General features: G+C 39.7%; 1 protein-coding gene across 21 annotated transcripts in view; it reads right to left on the reverse strand.

Annotated features, from left to right (window-relative positions):
• ANKS1B (ankyrin repeat and sterile alpha motif domain containing 1B) overlaps positions 1-22,052 on the reverse strand; it is a 1,065,991-nt gene that overhangs the window by 49,740 nt on the left and 994,199 nt on the right. For all 21 annotated transcript variants that reach the window (XM_042992986.1, XM_042992985.1, XM_042992982.1 and 18 more), the window contains 2 exons: positions 6,814-6,942; positions 4,607-4,678 (listed from right to left, as the gene is read on the reverse strand). In XM_042992986.1, the coding sequence (XP_042848920.1) occupies positions 4,607-4,678; positions 6,814-6,942 (201 nt within the window). The remainder of the gene's footprint in view (positions 1-4,606; positions 4,679-6,813; positions 6,943-22,052) is intronic.

Below are 22,052 nucleotides of genomic sequence, written 5' to 3' on the forward strand. Positions count from 1 at the left end.
AATCTTAAGACGAAAACCTGCATACAAATATTTATAGCGCCTTTGTTCATAATTGTCAAAATCTGGAGGCAACCAAGATGGCTTTCAATAAGTAAATGGATGAACAAACCGTGGTACATCCATATGATGGAATATTATTCAGTGATAAAAAGAAAGAGCTATTGGGCACCTGGGTGGCTCAGTCGGTTAAGCATCCGACTTTGGCTCAGGTCACAATCTCATGTTTCATGAGTTCGAGCCCTGTATCGGGCTCTGTGCTGACAGCTCAGAGCCTGGAGCCTGCTTCACATTCTGTGTCTCCCTCTCTCTCTGCCCCTCCCCTGCTCATGCTGTCTCTGTCTCACTCTCTCTCTCAAAAATAAATAAACATTTAAAAAAAAAAAAAAAAGAGCCATCAAGCCACAAAAGACATAGAAGAAGGAAGCTTAAAAGCATATTGCTAAAGAAATGAAAGAGGCCAGTCTGAAAAGGGTACACACTGTATGATTCCAACTATTTGACATTCTGGAAAAGACAGAAGACAGTAAAAAGGTTAGTGGTTGCCAGGGGCTGGGGGGCAGGGGAGAGGAGAGATGAACAGGTAGAGCACAGGGGATTTTTAGGGCATGAAACAATTCTTTGTGACACTGTAATGGCTGCATTTGTCAAAACCCCAAACACTGTATAACACTGAGAATGAACTCTAATGGAAACCACAGACTTTAGTTAATAACAATATTGTTTGTAATTGTGACAAATGTACCACATCAATGCATGTTAATATGTGAAACTGGGAAGGGAATGGTGGAGGGGGTATGTTCAATAACTGCACTTTATGCTTAATTTTTCTGTTAACCTAAAACTGCTCTAAAAAGTAAAGTCTGTTAGAAAAATTATAAGGCAGTTTGAAGAGGAAAAAGGCTGGCTGACCTGAACAGAATGATGTGAATTACTACCATCTCACATACATTAGCTTATGATGGCCTATTTTTGACTGAAATACTAGGAGTATAATAAAATACCAGGACATCAGTGTAGAATTATCTTGGTTTCAGAAATGGAGGGGACCTTAGAGATGAATAAACAGGCTTAGATAAACTTAGAAATTAACCAATTGTGACCACCAAACACTCCAAATGTTTCTGAAGGGGGAACATTGTGTTTGGTTTGTGCTGGGGCAAAGTACATGTATTTAAGTATTATGGAAAAAAATATAGTTGCTTAAGATGCAAGAAAAACTCTCTTAAAATTATTTAGGTTAACACATTGGAATGTACCCCAAATTACTATATATATCTGTACCTACATGGTTTAATTTAGCTAATTTTACAGACTCTTTGAGGGTTCCTAAAGCTCTTTGTCAACACAAATGACCCACATTTTCAGCTATTTTATTTTGTTTTTAATTTTTTTAAGTTTATTTCTTTCTTTTCAGAGAGAAAGAGAGGGAAGGGCAGAGACAGAGGGAGAGAGAGAATCCCAAGCAGGATCTGCACTGCCAGCACAGAGCCTGATGTGGGGCTTGAACTCACAAATGGTCAGATCATGACCTGAGTTGAAATCAAGAGTTGGATGCTTAACCAACTGAGCCACTCAGGCACCCCTACATTTTCAGCTATTTTCAAACTCCGGGCAAAAAATGTTCCAAGGGCTCATTAGAGAGGTAGTGCAGCCTAGGGTTTGGAGTTCGGTGGTGGAGCTAGATCACCTGGGTTCAAACCCTGGTTTCACTGCTTGCTGGCTAACCTTGGGTAAGTTACTTAACTTTCACTGGCTTTTGTTTCCCCACATGTAAAGTGGGGACAGTAGCAATACTCACTCATGATTAAATGAATAAATGCACATAATCACATGTGCAGGGCCTGGTCTACAGCTGTCAAGTGTTAACTGCTATTAGTATTGAAAAACTGATTTTAGGAGACCATGCCTGCAGGTCACTTTGGGGATCATCTGTGATGATCCTGCAGGTTGATGGAAACATGAAGACTACGCTATAGTGAAACTTCTCCTACTTTGGGGGAATTACATGTTAACTTGTAGGATTTCTCTACTGAACTGTGAACTCAGGGAGAGCAGGAGCCAAATCTTAGTCATCTTTGTTAACAAAGTACATTAAGGAAGCATTTCTCAGAATAAAGAACCGTAAGATTTACTTCTTACTGGGAAAGAAGTTTTGATTTCAGCTAAAATGCATACTGTTGAATTGAAAACGTCTTTTTTTTTTTTTTTACACCCAAAGAGTTAAAAACCAGGTAAAGTTTTAATCTAAAGTAATTTGGCCTAATGATATTACTATATATCAACTTCTAAGATCACCAGTCCTAAAGTATTTCCCCTGGGTAGACCTGATCATTCTGGGACTTTTGACTGCAATGCTACCATGTTGAAAGCAGATAAAACAGCGTCTTGAAGTTCAAACTGAAAATTAACCGCAAGTTGAGATCCACACCATTTTCAGTTGGTGAGAGTTCTAATTCACAATACAATAGTCCCAGATAACAGCAACCCTGAGTTTCTCCTTTTGAAAGGCTCTAATAAATCCACTGAGTGCAACTTCAGCCACTGTACCAAAGACTGATATTTATTTAATCAAGATGGGAGATAAGGGTTTGTGATATTCTAAGAAGCAATGAAGTCCCTATTTTCATGTAAACTACCCCAAATAAACACCAAGGGCAGCAAACCAGAAAAACCCCAATGAACAGAAGAATGGCTTCTAAACAGAAGGCCTTTTCTGTTTCATTTTAAGCAACAGACAAGTATTTAACTAAATTATTCTCCGCTGACACTATTAAAATGGCTTCCCTGTTATCAGAATGGAATTTCAGATCCACTTAATTTCAAGAAATTGAAATTCAAATCACAAATCTGGTTTTAAATGGTGCTATGTGCTGTATGCACTATTTATGTGGATTACAGCATCGAAGTAGCTGGACTCAGATAATTGAGTTAATAGCATTAAATCAGAGATGCCAAATTAGTTTCTTAGACACATTCATAAATAGCTCTAAAATTATTATGAGGCTTGATGATTGAAAAATGTTCCCATTTTATTGTTCACTGGTGACATAATTTAGATCGGATATATATTGAGAATACCAGATTCCCAGAATTATAAAACCATGAACCAAGACCCCTACAGGGCACCTCGTCCCATATCCTCATTTTCTAAGTAAGAAAACGAGGCCCAGGGGAAGCAGGCAAGTGCAGTAGTTAAATGCTGGAGTCAGATCTGCGTTCTAGTTCCAGATTGGCAAGTTATTCACTATGTGACCTCGGGAAAGTTACTTAACCTCTCTCAGCCTCAGTCTCTTCAAGAGTAAAGTGGGGGTAAGGACACTACTAATCTCTAGGTTTGTGATAGGATTCAGTGGGATAAACACACAAAGCACCCAGCATAGAAGACTGGCACATTTTACCTACTTGGTAAATATTAGCAGTTATTATTATTATGACTAAGAGTGACTTCCACAGCATGTAAGCAGCAAGAAAACCAGAACATAGAGTTCCTGACACATACCACAGCTTTTTTCATCTAAATATAGTACCTGGGATAAAGATTCTTTGGCACTGACAATAGAAGTATAACTCTACATCAAATAGAAGGATAACTATTTTCAGGCTTTCTGTTACTGAGCTGATCCAAATATTAAATCAGTGATCACATATTGAGGTCTCAGTTTCATGAAGATTCACACACCCTCAGCCTTCCAAGAGCAATCAAGTATTACATATTTGTCTTCATAACTGTTTTAGTTTAATTCAATGCTTTTAAATATTTCCCACCCAACACTGCTCATATAAAATAAATGATGATGTAAACTGGCCGCAAATAAGAGTTAGGGTTCACTTGCTGACAAATTTGAGTGTTAGTTGCTATATGGAGTAAGCCTACTATTCTCAATCTGTACTGTCAGTCAGCGCCACACCCCTCTATATATCTGCTATGGAGGAAGCAAGAATAAAGGATACAGAAAAAAAACCAAAAGCTAAAGTGGGTGTGCAGCAGGAGTAAGACTTGGTCTGGCTAATACAGCTTCCTAGGAACCCAGCAATCACCAATCACAGGCATTTGCAATTGCCCTTTTTGTCAACGTTTACTGCCCTTACATGATTTAACTCAGAGTTGAATGGTTTTTTTTCTTATACTAAAAAACAACAACAACCCAGAATAATTAAGAATTAATACTCATAAAGAACATTAGCTTTATATAATATGCTCTCAATACTTTAGCATTTGATAATTTTTTAGTTAACTGGTGGTCTTTACAGTAAATGTTCTGACTGACAGGTAGGTGCTTAAAGCATTTTCTTGCAACCAACTAAAGATCATTTTGCTCAATCTGGATAATGACCAGTGTATATACAATTAACTTTAAATTTTTAAAAATAATAAATGTAATATGGCACAAATAAATAAATATATCCAACGGATATCAACTCAAACTACAGTGAGATAAACTCAAGTATAAACATGAACAAAGCCCAAACACCTTTTTATGGAACAGCAATGTGATTCAGCAGACCAACAGATGAAGAAAATAGTCATTTGAAAAGTGGCAATTTGTAACCATACCCGGTATTTAGTATTTCAGCGACTAGAAATAAAATTGTTTGGCAAACTTACCCTCATTTTTGCACAGGCATCTTGGGTTGATTCTGTCCCTCTGAGCTCTTTTATCAGCATAGAACCTAAATACTAAAATACAAAACATTTCAATGATTTATGAAAAAGAGTATAAATATGAGTTGCGATTTAGAAACCAAACTGTGGAAGTCCTATTGGCTGGGTTTCCTGGCTGAAAGTTGCTGAATAACTTTAAAAAACTAACAGTAACTAATCCTAACAAATAAATGCCTTTAGAAAGAGAATGCCGTAGAATTAACTACAGTTCTGAGGGCTGTAAATTGCTCTTTATAATAAAACTGCAGCATCTTCTAAAGATGCCATCTTTCAAATCATATTTAACTGCAAAATGGGGGCATCTAAAAATGTTTTCCTTTTTTTTTTTTTTTTTTTTTGAGGCAGCAATGTCTGCAAAAATAAATCACACTACTCTCTACGTAATTACAGGGTTGTGTGAGACAGCTGAGAAGCTAAGCAACGTGCACCCCATTTGGGCTGACTTGGCTGCGTAGGTAATTAACGTTAGGCTGTTCTCGGGCGGAGACGCAGTTTGGGGTCTTTTCATTCACAGCTGCGCGCCCCGTGGTTGATCCACCTGAGAACGGGATGGGCGCGGGATGGGAGCCAGCGGGGAGGGAGAACCGCATCTCGGTTGTTCCCGAACAGAAAGAGTTCAGTCCCTGCTGCAAACCCACACGGAGGGCTGAATGGGGGAGGGGGAAGATGAGAAAAGTCTCCTCCCAGGAATGACTAACCACCGTGCGGTAAGGTGATCAGATCCAACACCGCCTCGGGACAAAACGCCACTCAGGCTCCACGTTCTAGCTGCGGGGCAGTTTGTAGCAAAATGCCTGTTTTGCCTTTCCACCAATGGACTCCTCTTCAACTCTTTGAAGCTTCAGTCGGGTTCCTTTATCATTTTTTTCCCTCCCTAATCTCCCTCAAAAAAAAAAAAAAAAAGAGCTCTTATGTGTTGTTGTTGTTTTTTTAAAAAAGTGAATTAATAATTATTTTCCTGACATGACTGAAGAAACACTGGCACTCCGCAAAACCGCAGTTGGGAATCAGGCCTGCAAACCAGGAAATTGCCGACTGGAAGAGGGTGAGCCCTTAAGGGCTGGAGAGCAGAGGGCGTGGTTAAGGGCCTTGAAAGGAGAGTTTCCAAAGGCTCAGGGATTTGGTGTTTGAGCTTTGCAGGAGGAAGGAGGCATTTCAATCCTACAGTTTTGGAAAGATTACTGCTGAAATAAATCCAGTGCTTCACAATAAGTAGGCAGTAAAAGAGGGACAGATAACAAAATGAAAAAAAAAGGCCAAATTGCTATGCAACAACCAGAATGCCCACATCTTAATCAAATTAAGAAAAATGAATCCGGTGAAATCCTTGTTTTTTAAGATATCAGTGAAGTTCGTCCTAATTGAAACATTTCTTTGTAAAAGAGGTGATTTTCCTTCTCCACCTGTAGTCATGACAACCACCACCTGCCCTCGCCCAAACCTACGGTATTTTTTCAACACCTCCCTGTTTATATTGCATTTTCAGCTAAGCCTGATTCTCTCTTCTATTAGAAAAAAAATACCCAGTATTATAATTCTAGTGAAAAAATCTGGTAGTAGAGCCAATGTTTTGAGATCATTAGTGAGTGAGTGGAGATGTCTGTATGTGCTATACTTTTATTCATATCCATTTAAAGATCATGCTTTATCTCATTTAAGATATACAACTATATACAAAATAGATCTTAAGCTCACAAGATTCAAAGGGATTATAAAGCTCTATTTACTTGGACTTTCTCTGTATAGAAAAGGCTACTTTAAGAATAAGAGAAGGGACAGGGCACCTGGGTGCCTCAGTCAGTTAAGTATCTGACTTTGGCTTGGGTCATTGACCTTGTGGTTCATGAGTTCGAGCCCTGCGTTGGGCTTTATGCTGATAGCTCAGAACGTGGAGCCTGCTTCAGATTCTGTGTCTCCCTCTCTCTCTGCTCCTCCCCAGCTCGTGCTGTCTTTCTCTATCTCAAAATAAATAAATAAGTAAATAAATAAGTAAATAAATAAGACATTAAAAAAAAAGAATAAGAATGGGAGAATACTTTAAGAGTTTCAGCAGGGGACATTTTGGTATATTTTCAACATAAAAGTAAACAAGCCAGAAACACACCCTCTATCCCCTCTGGAACCCAAATATTGAATTCATAGTAACTTACAAAAGCTTTGTAATCACACGATTGGAAGATGAGCTTTTCTGGGTGGTGTTGCCAGTACTGTACTGGAGTGGAGGCTGTGGCTTCATTTGGAGGTCGCAAGGTTATGGAAGGTTCTCCCCAGTCTCCTGTCTGAAAATCACATTTATTCTAGACGTAATATGAGCAGTTGGCCAAGTTCATTCCCTATACCTAGCCTGAGTTCTTCTTATACACGTGTGCTGGGATGTGCAAATGCATTTGGGTGTATTATGTGCACATAAATACTTTTACTGTTTATTACGGTTTTATATGTGGTAGCATCATATTTCCCAAAGCTGAGTTAATTTTTGAGGTGTGAAAGAAGTTACTCCATTTTTAGATTGACGCCCTAAGCTAAGTAATTTTAAAATAAAACATAGAGATCTTCATAAATGAGGCACTAATTTATAGTTTTCTGTCACAACAGAAAAGAACATACAACTTTGAAAAGACTTTTCTGTTTTTAACCTTGATTATTTGAAATTTTTAGTTTGAACTGCTTTTACATTCAGAATACACAGTTCCATGAATTTCAGTTTCCAAATGTGACATGTACTGTGTTCTTGGGATAATTTTATATCTCTGGAGAAAAGGTAGTAAAAGCGTGACTCTAAACAAAATTTTAGAAGAAAAATTACGAATGGATGACTAGTTTCCCTCATCTGAATTCATTTGGATTGATAAAATGCCACTGTGACTGTCTTGGATGTATTCAGCTACCTTTCTCAGAAAACCTAAAACACACATGAATAATAAACACTGAAATACCAAGTTTGGTCATATGTGCAAATGATTCACAAATACAAGCACGTGCACATATGATGGCAGATCATATAACGCATATGCCCACTAAGACCTGAGACAGAAGGACATCCCGTAGTTTCATTTACCGTTTTCCATGAGGTTAGCCTCATATAACGGTTTAGTGTGAGCATCTATGAAGTGAGAGGTCCACGCTGGCAGGTGTTTGCTGGGCTCTAGTCCAATTTAGGTATTATATATGGGAGATTTCTCACTCACTTCCCTGAAGATTCTCATTTCTTGAAATTCAGCTCTTTGTTCTCAGATGGACATTAACAAAACTAGACAACAGGCAGATTTCCAAAGCCACTCTCTTTTAACCTGGACTTGGCTGGTCTTGTAGAATTATAAGGAATTACTCTTCTCAGGAGTTGAAAGAATACAAATAGGTCTCATGAACTCCAAAAACAAGTAAAACTTTGGTTAGAGACCAAGTTTCATAGAAGTACTAGCAAATAGGTTGATGCTGTAGGGTTTCTTAAGGAAGATTTTCAAGGAGTCTAGGATAAGAATGCAAAATTGTGGACGGAGATGTATGTTTTGGGGAAGAAAAAGTCTACAGCTTTCATTAAATTCTTTGAAAGGATCAGAGACCCTAACAGGTTAAAAACCACAAGTCTCCAGGAATAGCTTAAATAGGATGTGTGTTTTGGGGAAGAGGACCAGCATTTCAGTTTTCTCTGTTCGGTCTGGACTTACATGAAGTGGCTGCTAATGCTGGGAAGTGGTAGGCATAGGCTTTGCCTTCGGAAGTTTCTAACAGGCTCTGGAAAAATGGAAGAAAATTCTAGAGCCCCTCCAGAATGCCTTTTCACTGGGGCAGAGAATGTGAAGCTTTTCTCTTTGAGATGGGTCACTCCTAATCTCAGGAAGAGCAACGTTAGTATCATGCTAGCTCATTAGTTTCTCACTGGAGTGTGCAACCTATCAGATTTTCTCGAGCTCTCCCTCACGCTCTAGTCTAAGCTATTCTTTGTACTTGAAGATGGCTCGGTTCTCCTGTCTCCTGTCTGTTGATACAGTTAAGACTTTACCTGGAATGATTACTTTAGCGTTTTTGTGTGCCTTAGGACCCATCCTTGACTCATTCTTGAGTTTTCTCTTTATATTTATATGAACTTTTATTTTGTAAAAGCAATGACTGACTTCAATTAATTTTAGGAGTAAGTTTTCCTCTGGCTGCCTATTATGATCTTCTCTTTTCCTTCTCTTTCAAACATCTGGTCTTAATTATGTCTCTAGTCTTTAATTCAACGGGCTGTAATTTGCTCTTTAAAAAAACTAGTAAAAATTGAAAATGTAGGAAATGTGGATTTTGATATTATTTTGAAGGTGAGTGTAATAACCTTTAAGTGATGATACCTATAGTTAAAGCTCTGGAAACATGCAGCTATGAGTTCTTAATTAAAAGCTCTCCCCAAATCTGGCAAGTCCTCTAATCTGCCCCATTAACCTGCTTCCCGCCCCCCGCCTTGATAAAGCAACAACAACATAGCAAACAGGTGTTGTACATTTAAGTCACAAGTAACACTGTTAATGGAAAACAGAAGTTTGCACGCAACTCTGTGGAATGATACAAAGAGAGGAGCTCGTTGATGTTATAAGATCCTTCGATCCAGTGTTTGCTGAGGTGACAACTTAAACCAAGCATCAGATCTTCACATGAGACCTGTCATAGTTCAGCTGGGTACACCTTGGCCAAGCTCAACAGGCAGTTTTCAAAACAGTCTGAACAGACATGGCAGGAGATGGGGGTACCACAGGTTGCGGGGCAAGGGTTGGGAATAGGGCTGGGGGTGGGGAGAAGTGGGGAGAAGCTGGGGTTATGGGGACATTTCAGGTATTAGTACATTAAGCATGCAAATCATATGCAAACTCATTCTCCAACTGTTGAATTAACTCAGGCACGTTTATAACTAAATTTCAATGTGAGTTCCGTACATTTAAAGCAGAACTACAGCCAAATGCTGATCCAAATATTTACATCATCCACATAAGTCGTAGCAGCCATTTTGGGAGTAACAAGCCCCAGCACATACCAACTCAGTCTGGAATTCATCCCGACCTCTTATTTGATAACCACTTGAAGAAGTTCGTGGCACATCCATTTAACTCTGTTTAGGCAGCGCCATCATCTGCTCTTCTATGACTCCACTTTGTCCAGAAATCACAAGCCACCTGCTTTGAATTCAGAATGATCTGACAGGGCCTCCCCTACGTGCTACGGGGGAGGGAGGAAACTATAGGGAAGGTAAACACAGTCCTTACTTTATTTTCTTTGTGGCCTTGAAACATTGCTCCAGTCCAAATATTTTTAAATTCTCTATACAGACTGAATCTATCTTTCTGGAAATAGACACTGAGTTTTGTCACATTTAGGACCATTTCCAGAAATTCATTTTCAGATGAGGGAAAAGTGTTGTTAAGATTGAAGGTATAAAAAAATAAATTTATTTTCTTCCTGGAAATTCATCAACTTATTATTATTGTTTTTAACCTTGGATCAAACAATATTTATGAGACTCAATTTATAGGTGTTGATTCTTCTCTTTGGAGTTAATTTTATGAGAATGGACAGACTTGGTGACACATTACTACAAAGGGCAGGAATGGCCTTGGCCTTTGGGTTTGTTCTAGCTTCAACTGGTCAGCTGACAGTACAAGGGTCCAGAGAACAAGGGTGCCTTTAGGCTCACCCACCTCGGAGGCTGGACTGCAGCAGGAATGAGCTAGGGAGGAACTGAGTAGGGCAGTATATTGTATGGAATAGCAAAAGAAACCAAAAAGCAAATTAGGGTTTCTTCCTTAGCTATAAAATAATTCCACACTGTGAGGCCCATTGTCAGGTCTTGCCAAATAGTATACTCATATCAAGATGGAACCTGTATTTCTTCAGGTAAATTAATAAAATTAATTTAATAATTTCCCAGTTTTTAAAAAACGTTTGTTAATATGAAAAAAAAATCAAACAGATGTTTTGCCTCAAAAAATGGTTTATAATCAAAACTTACATAATCAAACCTTATCCTCAACGAACAGATCTGAACACAGGTAACAATGACGCAGCAATATTTAAATAGAATAAAAAAATACAAGAGGAAAAGGTTGGGGTAAAATTCCATCTTAAACTGTTACTGACTGACAATACTCCTTTAAAGGCTTCAGCAATTACAGAAGAGAAATGATTCAAGGCACTCTTACTAAATGTCTTCAGGCTACTTTTTTGAGCTGAAAATACTTACACCTTTCCTTTATGTTCATGTATTGAATGATCTTAATATTCCAAGTATTTGGTCATGGCTTAAAACCTCATTTACTTGATATGTATGTGCCTATGTACGTATGTATGTATAGGATATTATCAACAAAACAAAGGAAAATTAACATCATTAAGTGTCCTTTTGAGCTCAACTAACCTTTGAAGATAAAGGAAAAACATAATTTGAGATTAGAGCTTTAAACGGAAAATTGATTCTGTTGAACGGGTATTTACCAACTGCGAACCAAAAGTGCATAGTCTGGCCGAGTTTGAAGGACAGGCAGGCCATACTTAAATGTCTTTCATACCACCAGCTGAAAGGTATAAAACCACTAACTGAATTTAGTATCTATATATACTAAGTAGTATATATACCATAGAAAAAAACTCACAGAAGTCTACAGATAGATTTTTATTGGATGGCAGAGTCTAAAATGCAGCTTTTAAACTTTGCCTTATTTCAAAAGATGGTAAAACCATATGACTTTTAGTTCATATGCACCAGATTCATAAGGCAAATGCTAAAATATCATAGTGTGTAGCTTTCTCCCTGCAAACTGGAAACTGAAGAAACTCCATATTCTATATGCTCCGTGCATACAAAGGGAAACACTGTCGATATCCTCATTCTCTTCTTGATAAAAAAATTTCCTAAAGATGTCAGTAAATAATTACGACTTAGATTATTATCACTTAGATTCCTAACATGAACAGAAAGGTACGGTATTTTCCAAGCCTTGTATTATTCTTTAAAAAATTTTTTTTAAATTAGGATTTAATTGATTTTTTTAAATAGAAGCTTTTAAATCTTTTATACTAGGAACTGTTTCCACCTACCTGCTTATAAATTTAGTTCTGAATATTAACAAACATTATTCTCTATTTCTTCAGAACACTTAATGAAAAACTAAAATGATTTTAAATGACAACTGTTATTTTAAGGTTTCACTTTCAATAATTCTGACAAATATCAGACATGGGCTACCCAAACATTCATAAGTTATACATGATTACATGTATTTTCTGTCATCTCTAAGGCTCTGAAGAATGTTACATAGAGCTCTATGCTTATAAATATGTATACATATATTTGGATGTGAATGTAAAGAAAGGCCTCCTACAAACATTCACACACATAAAAGCAGGATGCCACAACAGTTGTTTTAAAAATCTTCAGGAATAAAGAATGCTAGTTTGGTCAAATGCCGTTGGTTATACTAAATTTGTTCCTTTTGATGATAAAGAGCAGAGATGGCCACTTCTGAACATGAAAAAGCACTGGTTAGCATTTACGGGTTCGGGAGGGACCACTGGTTCACTGAAGCATCAGTACCAGGCAACGTAGAGACCCCAAGATCCCAAGAGCCAGAAGTCCCATGCACAGGAGGGGTGTGCCTGATGTGGCTCCCCTAAAAAGGCCCTCACATGCCACCCCGAGAGCTCTGCTTAGTGATTCTCAACCAAATGTCTCAACCTCTCAGACAGCTCAGACAGCAGGCTATCCAATGGCAAAAATTTATTCAACAGGATGTGAAAACAGGATTGTATTTTAAAATACAAAGCAGAAAAGACCAAACATGAAAATGTCTACTTTCCAAACAAAAAGTGATTTTTTTTAAAGTATGAAAAGGTAAAATGTGAATATTTGAATATTAGGTGGCTCAGTGTAAAATGGGTCATGATTTCAACACTTTCCAAAGATCAGTTCAGAATCGTCAAATGGAAAAAGGCTGAGAACCACTTTGTAGCCGTAACAGTGCAGCTCCTGGCTATACTACTCCCACACTTGCATAAAATGTATACAGAATATCATGCAAATCATACTCCAATATTTCTCACAAGTAAAGCACACGAACCTTTGAGAACTGTTAGACACAATGGGTTGAATAGCCCATGGACATGGGGAAGTACAAGATGAAGAAGAATAACACCGATATATACATGTGTGTGTATATATATATATAAATATATATCAATTTACCCTTTTCCTTCTTCCTGTAAAAGCAAATTAACACAGACACCTGGGATGAAAGTCAAAACTCACATGGGACAGATTTTAACTGCAGACTTTAAAACCAAGTATGTTTCTCATTTTAGGACAATGTTAGCACGTCAACTAGTCACAAGGCACAGTGAATGAAATATAATAGACAAGATCTCAGGAGTCATTAGACATCACGAATTTTCTGCATTGCCCAGGACACAGTACCTGTAGCTATTGACAACACTTTGCAACACATTACAGAGCGCAAGTTCAGGAAAGAAAATAACCATTTGTAACCTTACATTATGAACCTGATGGATGGCTGAGAAAGGAAATCCAGCGTTCTGATTCGTCCATATCTCACAGACAGACGACTGCTGATATAAACAGAAAACTATCTCATCTTGTCAATATTTAGAACATGGCAGCTACCATGGTAGAATCAAGGAAAGTAAGGAGGAACATAATAAAAAGCAAAGAATCACATTTCTTAAACACTGACTCACGCACATACACACACACACGTGCACGCGCACACACAAACTCAAAAAATGTTTTAGGATGCCCAGGTTTAATAATTGGCTTCCAAGTCATTCTTTTGCTTAAAAGCATTTTGGGTTGGCTGAAGGGGGGGGGGGTGGGTAAGAAAAAAAACACTTATGCATTAGTTTTATATCAAGGGAGATTACCAATAAATGCACATCTTGGAAAAAGCAAACTGTTTTACATTTGCCAAAGAGAACGGAAATATCTTCCCTCTTCACATCATTCATTTCAGAGGATAAATAGTTTCATGAAGTTCAAGATGGGAAAAAAGCCTTTAACGCAGAATAAATGTTTTTATTTTCTTATCTTCAATGACCAAAAGCAAACAATGCAATAAAATGACTTTCCTGACTTAGTCATTGCTCCACTTGATAAACCTAGAAGATCCTTCTCCCTCCGGAGTTCTCAAGGGCAAAACTGCGGTTGACATGGAAAGAAGCATCAGTCTGCCACTCAGCAGCGGAAGTGTGTGTGGTGGGGGAGGCAGGAAGGAGATTAGAGCAGGGAGGGGTTGGGGCCAGGAAGCCGGGGTCTGTTACTGAAGCAGACGCTTTGGTGAACAGCACTGGGGAGCCTAATGAGTCAGCTCGGTGATCTCAACTCTCCACCACACCATTAACAATTAAATAATTAACAATTATTAAAAGGCAATAATGTTTGCTTAGAACCAAATGCCAAACTAAGTCCCCTCCCGGGAATTACAGCAGAACCACCAAATAAAGCGAAGAGACTCCTGGCTTGATCTTTATAGAGTTCTTTTCCTGAATTCCATCATTCTAAAAGACACCATGAAATTGAATCACAGAAAATGGCAGCATGCCTAAACTTACTCAGTAAGCACTGTGAACATCCCCAGAATTCACAAGCAGGCCGTACAAAGATCATGCAGGAAGGAGATAAGAACATAACCACAATATGGTTTAGAAGCCCGGCAAAGAACAATCGCATCAGCAAATGAATTATGGAAAAGAAACTTATCCCTGGCTAAATGTCTTCCCTACCTCCACCCTCCCAGAAATGCTCACCAGCAATTTAACATCTCTCTGTCCAGTTACAGTGGCATGTCCCACCCACACACAAACATCTTTGCTTTCCATCCCTTCTGTCATCTGGATGACTTGCTGGGGACGGATTGTTAGGTAACTGGCATTTCCTTAAGGGAGTAAGATCCCTGGGGGCCTGACCAAAGGCAACTTCAACCACCTCCCACTTTAAGTGGTTTAATCAGGTTTGCTACTCTCAGCTCCCTCTCTAAACTCCATGCTATTTCCTCCACAGGGGATCTTCCTCTTCCTTTCAAAAATTAAAACTCTAGCAAGCTAAGTGTTGCCCATTAACCTCCCAGCTTCATCTACAATAGCTGCCATCTGATTTAAATATACTAACTCCATGCTTTGGTGGGACTGCCATCTTAACTGGCATAAAACATACTTCTAGGATATCCTTGACCTTTTCAGTACTATCATCCACAGTTCTGAGCTAATTCTTTTACAACTTTCAGAGACTTTTAGTGCTAGAAGTAACCTGGGGACCGCTTGTCATCTGCCAGATGAAGGCACTGAACTGACATTCAGAGAGGGTAAGTGGCTTGCTCAGGTCACACAGGGGAGGGTCACAAGTCAGCCTGTGGGGATGGCTGGGAAGGAGTGCCAGCTTGGTACTGACTTCACAGGAAGCCAAGGAAGGCAAAGGGAATCTCCAGTTATATGGAGATATGTATTGTGTTACTGATCCCGGAACAAGTGTCTGTAAACGGAACCAGTTCAACGAAGAGTCTCAACTCCATTGGAGTTCAAATAACCTGAATGTTTTATTGTTTTCCAATCCTTATTCCCAAATGGGCCAGCCCAGTCTCCCCTCCCTGATGGGCATCAGGCCACTTGACATTTTGCGCAGATCTCCTAACTTCCTGGTCACCGTGAGTCACTAAGAATCCATTTTGTATGCAACTCCAGTATCATCTGATGCGAACTTTGCCTTCCCTCACCACGGGCCAGTCTTGAGGCTTAAAAAACCCATGGTGGCTAAAAGAGATTTGATTCGTACTTGGTCCTCTTCTCCTTTGTTCTTCCTGTAGGAGCAGGGAGGAGTGGGGTGGAATGGTCAATCCTGGAAACCCAGGACCCCAAGCTCTATCTCCTTCATGCCCTTTGTTGGGGAGGAGAGCACAGGAGAAGGACAAGGGCCTCTTTTCTGATCTGGCTATGGCTAGATTCTCCGTCGGCTGCACTGCTTCTCCAGGTGACGCTAACGCGGCTTCCAGCATCCGTGTGTAGCTGGTGCACCCACCCTGCCCCACCCCCACACAGGTTCTGCTGTGTACCCCTGTGAGATCTTTGGAGGGCTCTGCTGAGGAAGGCAGTGGGTCCCCACTGCACAGTTCCTGATGTGAGAAATACGTCCCCAGCTTGACTTCCTCTAACCTCTCCTCGGCCCTCCTAGCGTCCATGCTGGCCCCTTGGATGGGACGCAGGGGAGAGGGTATAACCCAACCTCCTCAGGAGGGGCTTGCTCTGTGACCACTCCCCTCTCTGCCAGGAGATGTCCCTCCAGTTCCCTCTTCTTCAGCTCAGGCTGGTGTATCTGCTTGTCAGAATTCCAACTGTGGAAAGAGATGCCAGTTTCCCCTTCTGGTAGGTTCCCCCACTCTGGATAGACCTTCCTCTTAGAGCTCTTCTCACTAGGCTTAGAGGGCACGGGGACACCTCTCTCCTCTGCCACATGCTCTCCTCAATGGCTCAGACAGTTCTCAGCCCTTCCCAACACCAATCTTCTGCCTGTGCAGACAGGTAGCTGACTGGGCAGGGCAGGACTCATTACCTCTTGGTCAATCCTGAACACGGTATCTGGCTCCATTCTCAGCAGCTTTCTCTTGAGAATGTTTGGTACTTAGTACCTACATGAAATTTCCCACTTAACATCTTGTTACACGAATATTATCTTCCAACAGTCCCAGAAAGTTACCACAGTTAAGGAGGGAAGAGACCATCTCATGCATCACTTATTTTATTTTTAGAAATCCATATAAAAATTTTTTCAATGAAGAAAAAAAACCTACCTCTAGTCACATACACTGAAGAGACTTTGTATATGGTTTATATACATTTTAAAGATGTTACAATAACTATTTTCATGTATAAGCTATGTCTTAAACTTAGAAAAAATAGAACTTCTAAAATTTCCAACAATTAATTGACTCAATGCAAATGGTAAAAAGTCAGACTTTTAAAAAAGAGTTGAAAGTAGATGCAGTTAATTGAGTTTTAGTTATGGAGGTTGTTGAAGAAAAAGCTGATAATTTCAGATACCGCAGTAATTCTGTTGGCAATAAATAATTCATCAGGCTCAAAGAGCAGTTACTTCAGGGGGATCAGCTGTCACTGGTGTCTTCATAATATAAAATGGCTCTTCTTCTAGACACAATGGTTATTAGACTGAGTGCCAGAATGATTTTTTTAAATGCAAAAGAGTTTCCACCCCAGAATTTCACTACATTGATGAAGATAATATTTCAGGGTACAACTTGTACTGAAGTGCTGAGTTTTGAACAATTCTGAGAAAGAAAATACTGGTGATAAGATTTCATCTAGAGCCCAAATTCCTAGTAACTTAAATCTAAGCTTCGATTAAGCTTTAGAATGTCTTCATCTGTGAAGAATAATAATAGTATTTGACCCACTTATTTCATCAGGTTGTTCTGTAATTCGTTAAGCTTCACGAGAGATGGAACTTTTTCACAGCTAAATTTCTAGGACCTGGAAAGTAGAAGGCCGTCAAATGTATTTACTGAATCAGTGGAATCACAGAATGTGTTCAAAAGTTTCTTGGCAAATAGTAAAGCACTACAGGAACATTAATTACTGCTGTTCGTTATCATTTGTAATTGGGCCGCTTTGTTGTTGACACTTGTGCCTTCCGTCAACGACGTCACTGCTGACGTATTTCTGGTAAAAGGCACCAGAAATTAACCTTGCAGACTTTTTATTAGAACACTTCTCATCTTTCCTGATAAAAGCTGACAAAGGGCTGCTCACTTGGTTGAAGAGAGAAGGAACATTTGTAATTAGTACACCTCTATGTTAAAGGCCAGCTTAAACAATTCTATAAAAGGATGTTAAACATCCCTCTGCAAGTTCATTTGCTTATTTCTCAGGCTAACTTAGCTTATCTGAACCTGAATTACCATGATATCCAAATAAATGGGGATTAAGGAAAGATATGTAGTAGTCTTATAACTGAGATATAATTAATAACTTAATGTTGATTTCCTTGATGAAGTGAAGGTATATAATTTTATCATTAGTGTAGACCTCTCTCCTCACTCTGGAAATGTTTTCTTAAAATACAACACACAGCTCACTCATTCTTGTCACCGTCCTGTATCTCAGGTTACCAGGAATTCAGTTCAGAAAATACAACACACTTGCATTCAAATCTACTGACAAAATGGAAAGCGCATTCTCCCTCTTCAAGGTTTTCTTCCTAAAGGTGGACTTCTTTTCTGCTCAACTGGTAGCAATCCAGTAGTTTATAGTATATTCTCTCTTCCTCCTCATCTATTTCCCCCCCTCTTTACCGGAGCAATCTCAAACAGTGCTATAACATCTTCTACTAAAAGCCAACAGACTCCTTCCCTTGACCACCTACTCAATTTCTGCTCTTCTTTAAGAACCACAACACCCCAAGAGATGCCTATGCCGTCTCCATGTTCCCTTTTCCTGTCCTCACTTGAGTCCACCTTTCTCCTGAGCTCCAGACTCAGACACCCAGTTGCCTTCTTGGCACCTCTACTTTGATGATTAATAGGCATCTTGACCTTAAATGCCCAAACCAAGCTCCTGCTTACCTCACCTTCTTTTTTAAGCCTTCTTGTCTTAGCAAATGGCAAATCCCTTCTTCCAGTGGGAATCATCCTTTTGCTCACATTTCCCATCCAGGAGCAAATCCTGTTGAATCCACTTCTACAGCCTTCTCATCCTATCACTGCCTGATCCAAGCCATTACCTTTTCTCACTTGGATTATTCCATAAGCTTGCAAACTGTTCTCATTGCTTTCACCCTTGCCTCCTTAGTGCTTACTCTCAATACAACAGCCGCCATGACCTGTTTGAAATGAAAGCTGCATTGTGCTGCTCTGCTCCATTTAACTCACAGGGAAATCCAGAGTCCTAATGATGGCCTGCAAGCATCTCCGTCCTCTGGCACCCATCTCCACTTCATCTGTCTACCCTCCGCTCCTACTATTCTTCTTGCTGGTTCCGGACAGCAAAGCACACTCCTGCTTCAAGCCTTTGAATGTGTCTCCCCTTCTGCCTGAGATGTTCTTCCTCCAGCTACTGTGGGACTAGCTCCCTTATCTCCTGCAGGCTCTACTCCAATGTCACCTTCTCAGAGAAGACTTCCCTGAGCATCTGGCATATTATATCCAAATTAAGTCTATGTTTTCCACACTGTAAACAGATTATTCTTTCAAGCGGAAGTTGAACGTTTAAAAAAAGTTTACAGCATAGGAATCTGTCTCCCTGGCACCCTGACATCATTCCAGGATAGCTACTGCATCTTCTGAGCACAAGGCATGGATCACAAAGTAAGTAGGAAACGGTTCTGCTTTTTGTCACTGTTTATGGAATGCAGACTGTTACAGACACAATCCCTTTTCCACTGTCAGGACCAGTAGTAAACTGGGATTCAGAGGCTGATGGTGGGTCTTGGAATGGAGCAAGCTGACAGTAGCTCCGTCTACCCACCAACACCAATTAGGCTCTGAAAACCTGCCAACACTGTGTAGTTAGTTTAATAATAATAAAAAAAAGTGTGTGAATAGAGCCCTCTGGTCAGATTCTACCAGAGATGAAATTTCCTGCCTTGTTCTAGCGCTGAAAAAAAAATCATTTTTTTCTCGGTTTCTCCCTTACTTTTGTCATAATTCTTTCACACTTCGGGTTGTTCAGAAATTGACCAGAAAGAATCCAACAAGAAATAGGAAAGGTTCAGGGTGAAAGCTAAAAGTATAATGAAGCCCATTCCTTCTCTTGGATGCCAGCACTTCTAAAATAAAACAAAAACAAACTTGAAGACTGAACAAAACAGCTTCAAAGGCAAAAGAAAAAAGGGCACCCTAACAAAGGAAGGCTCGGGCAACAGCCAGCGGACTTGGCGGCTCCTTGAGCAGAGACTAAAATGAGATCCATCAAAAGATGGAGTCAAAGGGACTCAGTTCAGGCAAGGATTAATGCACCAAACACCTCTGTCTTTTCTTCCAGCAGTGACGGCCCTGCAGCCCCTTCCTCCAGGGGCACTAACGGAACGCTGCCTGGGAATCAGAAAACCGGAACCCTCTGTCTCTCCAGAGTTGTCCAGAGGCCATGAGGCAGCCTCGGATCACTTCTGTCCCTCTGCTGTTGATACAGAAAAGGTGCCCCTCTGCCCCATGCACATGGCCCTCAACTGTATGTGATTCTTCTTTTTCAACTATACTTGAATGTCTCAAGTTCAAGTTTTTTTGTTTTGTTTTGCTATTTATTTGCCACCAACGCTTGTTCTAAAAGTTTTCAGATGGACTGTTTCATTTGCAGGGGACGCTGGACTCGAGAAAATCCTGCTTCCTGTCATTTCTCCACCTTTCTGAAGAGCAGTCCTATCAAACCTTCCTGACCGTGACCTTCCCCTGTGTCCACAGGGAAATTCTTGGACAGATCACCTGCTGGAAGTGAAAAGTCAGGCCAACAGTTGTTCTCGGTGTGAGACCCACTATTGCTGGTGTCAGCATTAATCCATCTAGCAAAAGTGGGAAGGACTAAATACCATTTTTGGTCCCATCATAAGTCCATTGGTACGATAGAGATTCCAATTATAAATTCCTATTGCTTGCCCAAATTTACAGGTTTCTCTCTTTCCCTCCCCTCCTACCTTCCTTTCTCCCTCCCTTCCTTCCTTGTTAACTGATTCTGCTACTGACAGCACATAAAATCAGCCCTCAGCTACCAGAGTAGGAGAGAACTATAGGCTTTATGATTTCTGTTATTCATTTGTAGAGATAATGTATAACCCTCATTCCCTAATATGACAGTTGTAGCCCTAAATGACAATACATAATTATTTATGATATCTCTTCAGAAAAAAATAAAGCAGGGCAAGAAAAAAGGAACATTGCACAGTCCAGATCTTATTGTCCCAGTTTCTCTGGATATTGTAGGGAATTTAAGTCAAGTGGGATCATGCTGCTTATTGCAATATGGGCTATTTGTTCTGCCTCAGACTTTGGATGCCACCATTACTGATACATTTTTTCAGAACAACTAAACACATAAAAACCAGAAATATTAATAACTCATTCAGAAAAGCAGCGATCAGCTTTTTTATCATAACAGGAATTGCTGCAAAGGAACTGGATTTGGCAGAGTAATACTGTTCTTTGCCTGCAACATCTTTTTATACATTATGCTCCTTTCTTGTAAACTGACACTGTCATTTTCTTTATTTAAACCCATTTATTAACTAGATGCTCAACACTGCTTCTTGCATCTGGTAACAAAGATGTATTGGATAAAGCCATTCATTCACCAACGTTGAGACCCCACTATCTCCTCATATTATCCTTATGTGAAATATGGACAAATGAGGTCTAGTTGAATGATTATCTTAAATGATGCCCATCAAGAGGTCCCTGGCAGAAGGCTGCATTTTTTTTCTTCAGTTCTGCCTGTTCAACACTGAAATCAACACATTGGAGAAATTAATTGAAAGGCATACTTTTTCGAGGTAAGGTTTTTAAATTAGCACATTACAAACTTGGGAAGGATCACTGACACACTGAGTGTTGATCAAGCTTTACAAAACATTGATACTCTAGGACTATTGGATAAACAACTTGATAAAACTGTTTTTGCTGGAAAGGAGTAATGTAAATGTAAAGTCCTGCATTAAGGTTACACACACACCATCACCACCACCACCACCGAGGGCTGAGAAAAGAGGCACGGCTCAGCTCGTGGCCATTGGTAAAGGCTGGGAAATTTTCATGAAGGAAAGCTCAGTAGGAGTTAATGATATGTTAATGTTGTCGAGCATGAACATCAAGGAAGCAGATGTGCCCAGAGCTGGGGAGTCAGGATGCTGTGAGGCCCATATCCCACTATCAGAATGATATTGGCAAGGAGCTAGATACGATTAATAGAGTAAGGGGAAAACATCAAATTGTCTATAGTCTTAGCTATTCTCAGCAAGAGGGAGCAGATTTATCCTTCATGTTTTCTGAAGATAGCACTAACTATGTAGTAGTTTTAGGAAGGCTTATTTCAATTCAACATAAGGCAAAAGTTCTATCAGTTAGAAATTTTACAATGCTGATAGGGCTGTTTCACAAAGTGGGGGCCACCTTTCCAGTGACAAATTTAAGTAGAAACTTGTGGCTGTCTATTAAGGATGTATTAGGAGGGGTGCTGTAGTAAGTTACAAGACTAGATACATTTTCTGGCCCCTTCCCGTTCTAAGTTTCTCTGTTTTTCTTTAACAGAAGTACAGAAGAATCTTCTAGCCATTAACACAAGTTACTTCAAATTTTTGTGATGCTGAATTCAAACCTCATTAGAGACCCTATCATGTCAGGGCATCATGTGGTTCAGTTGGTTT

The sequence above is a fragment of the Panthera tigris genome, chromosome B4 (assembly GCF_018350195.1).
Source record: "Panthera tigris isolate Pti1 chromosome B4, P.tigris_Pti1_mat1.1, whole genome shotgun sequence".
Lineage (NCBI taxonomy): Eukaryota > Metazoa > Chordata > Mammalia > Carnivora > Felidae > Panthera > Panthera tigris.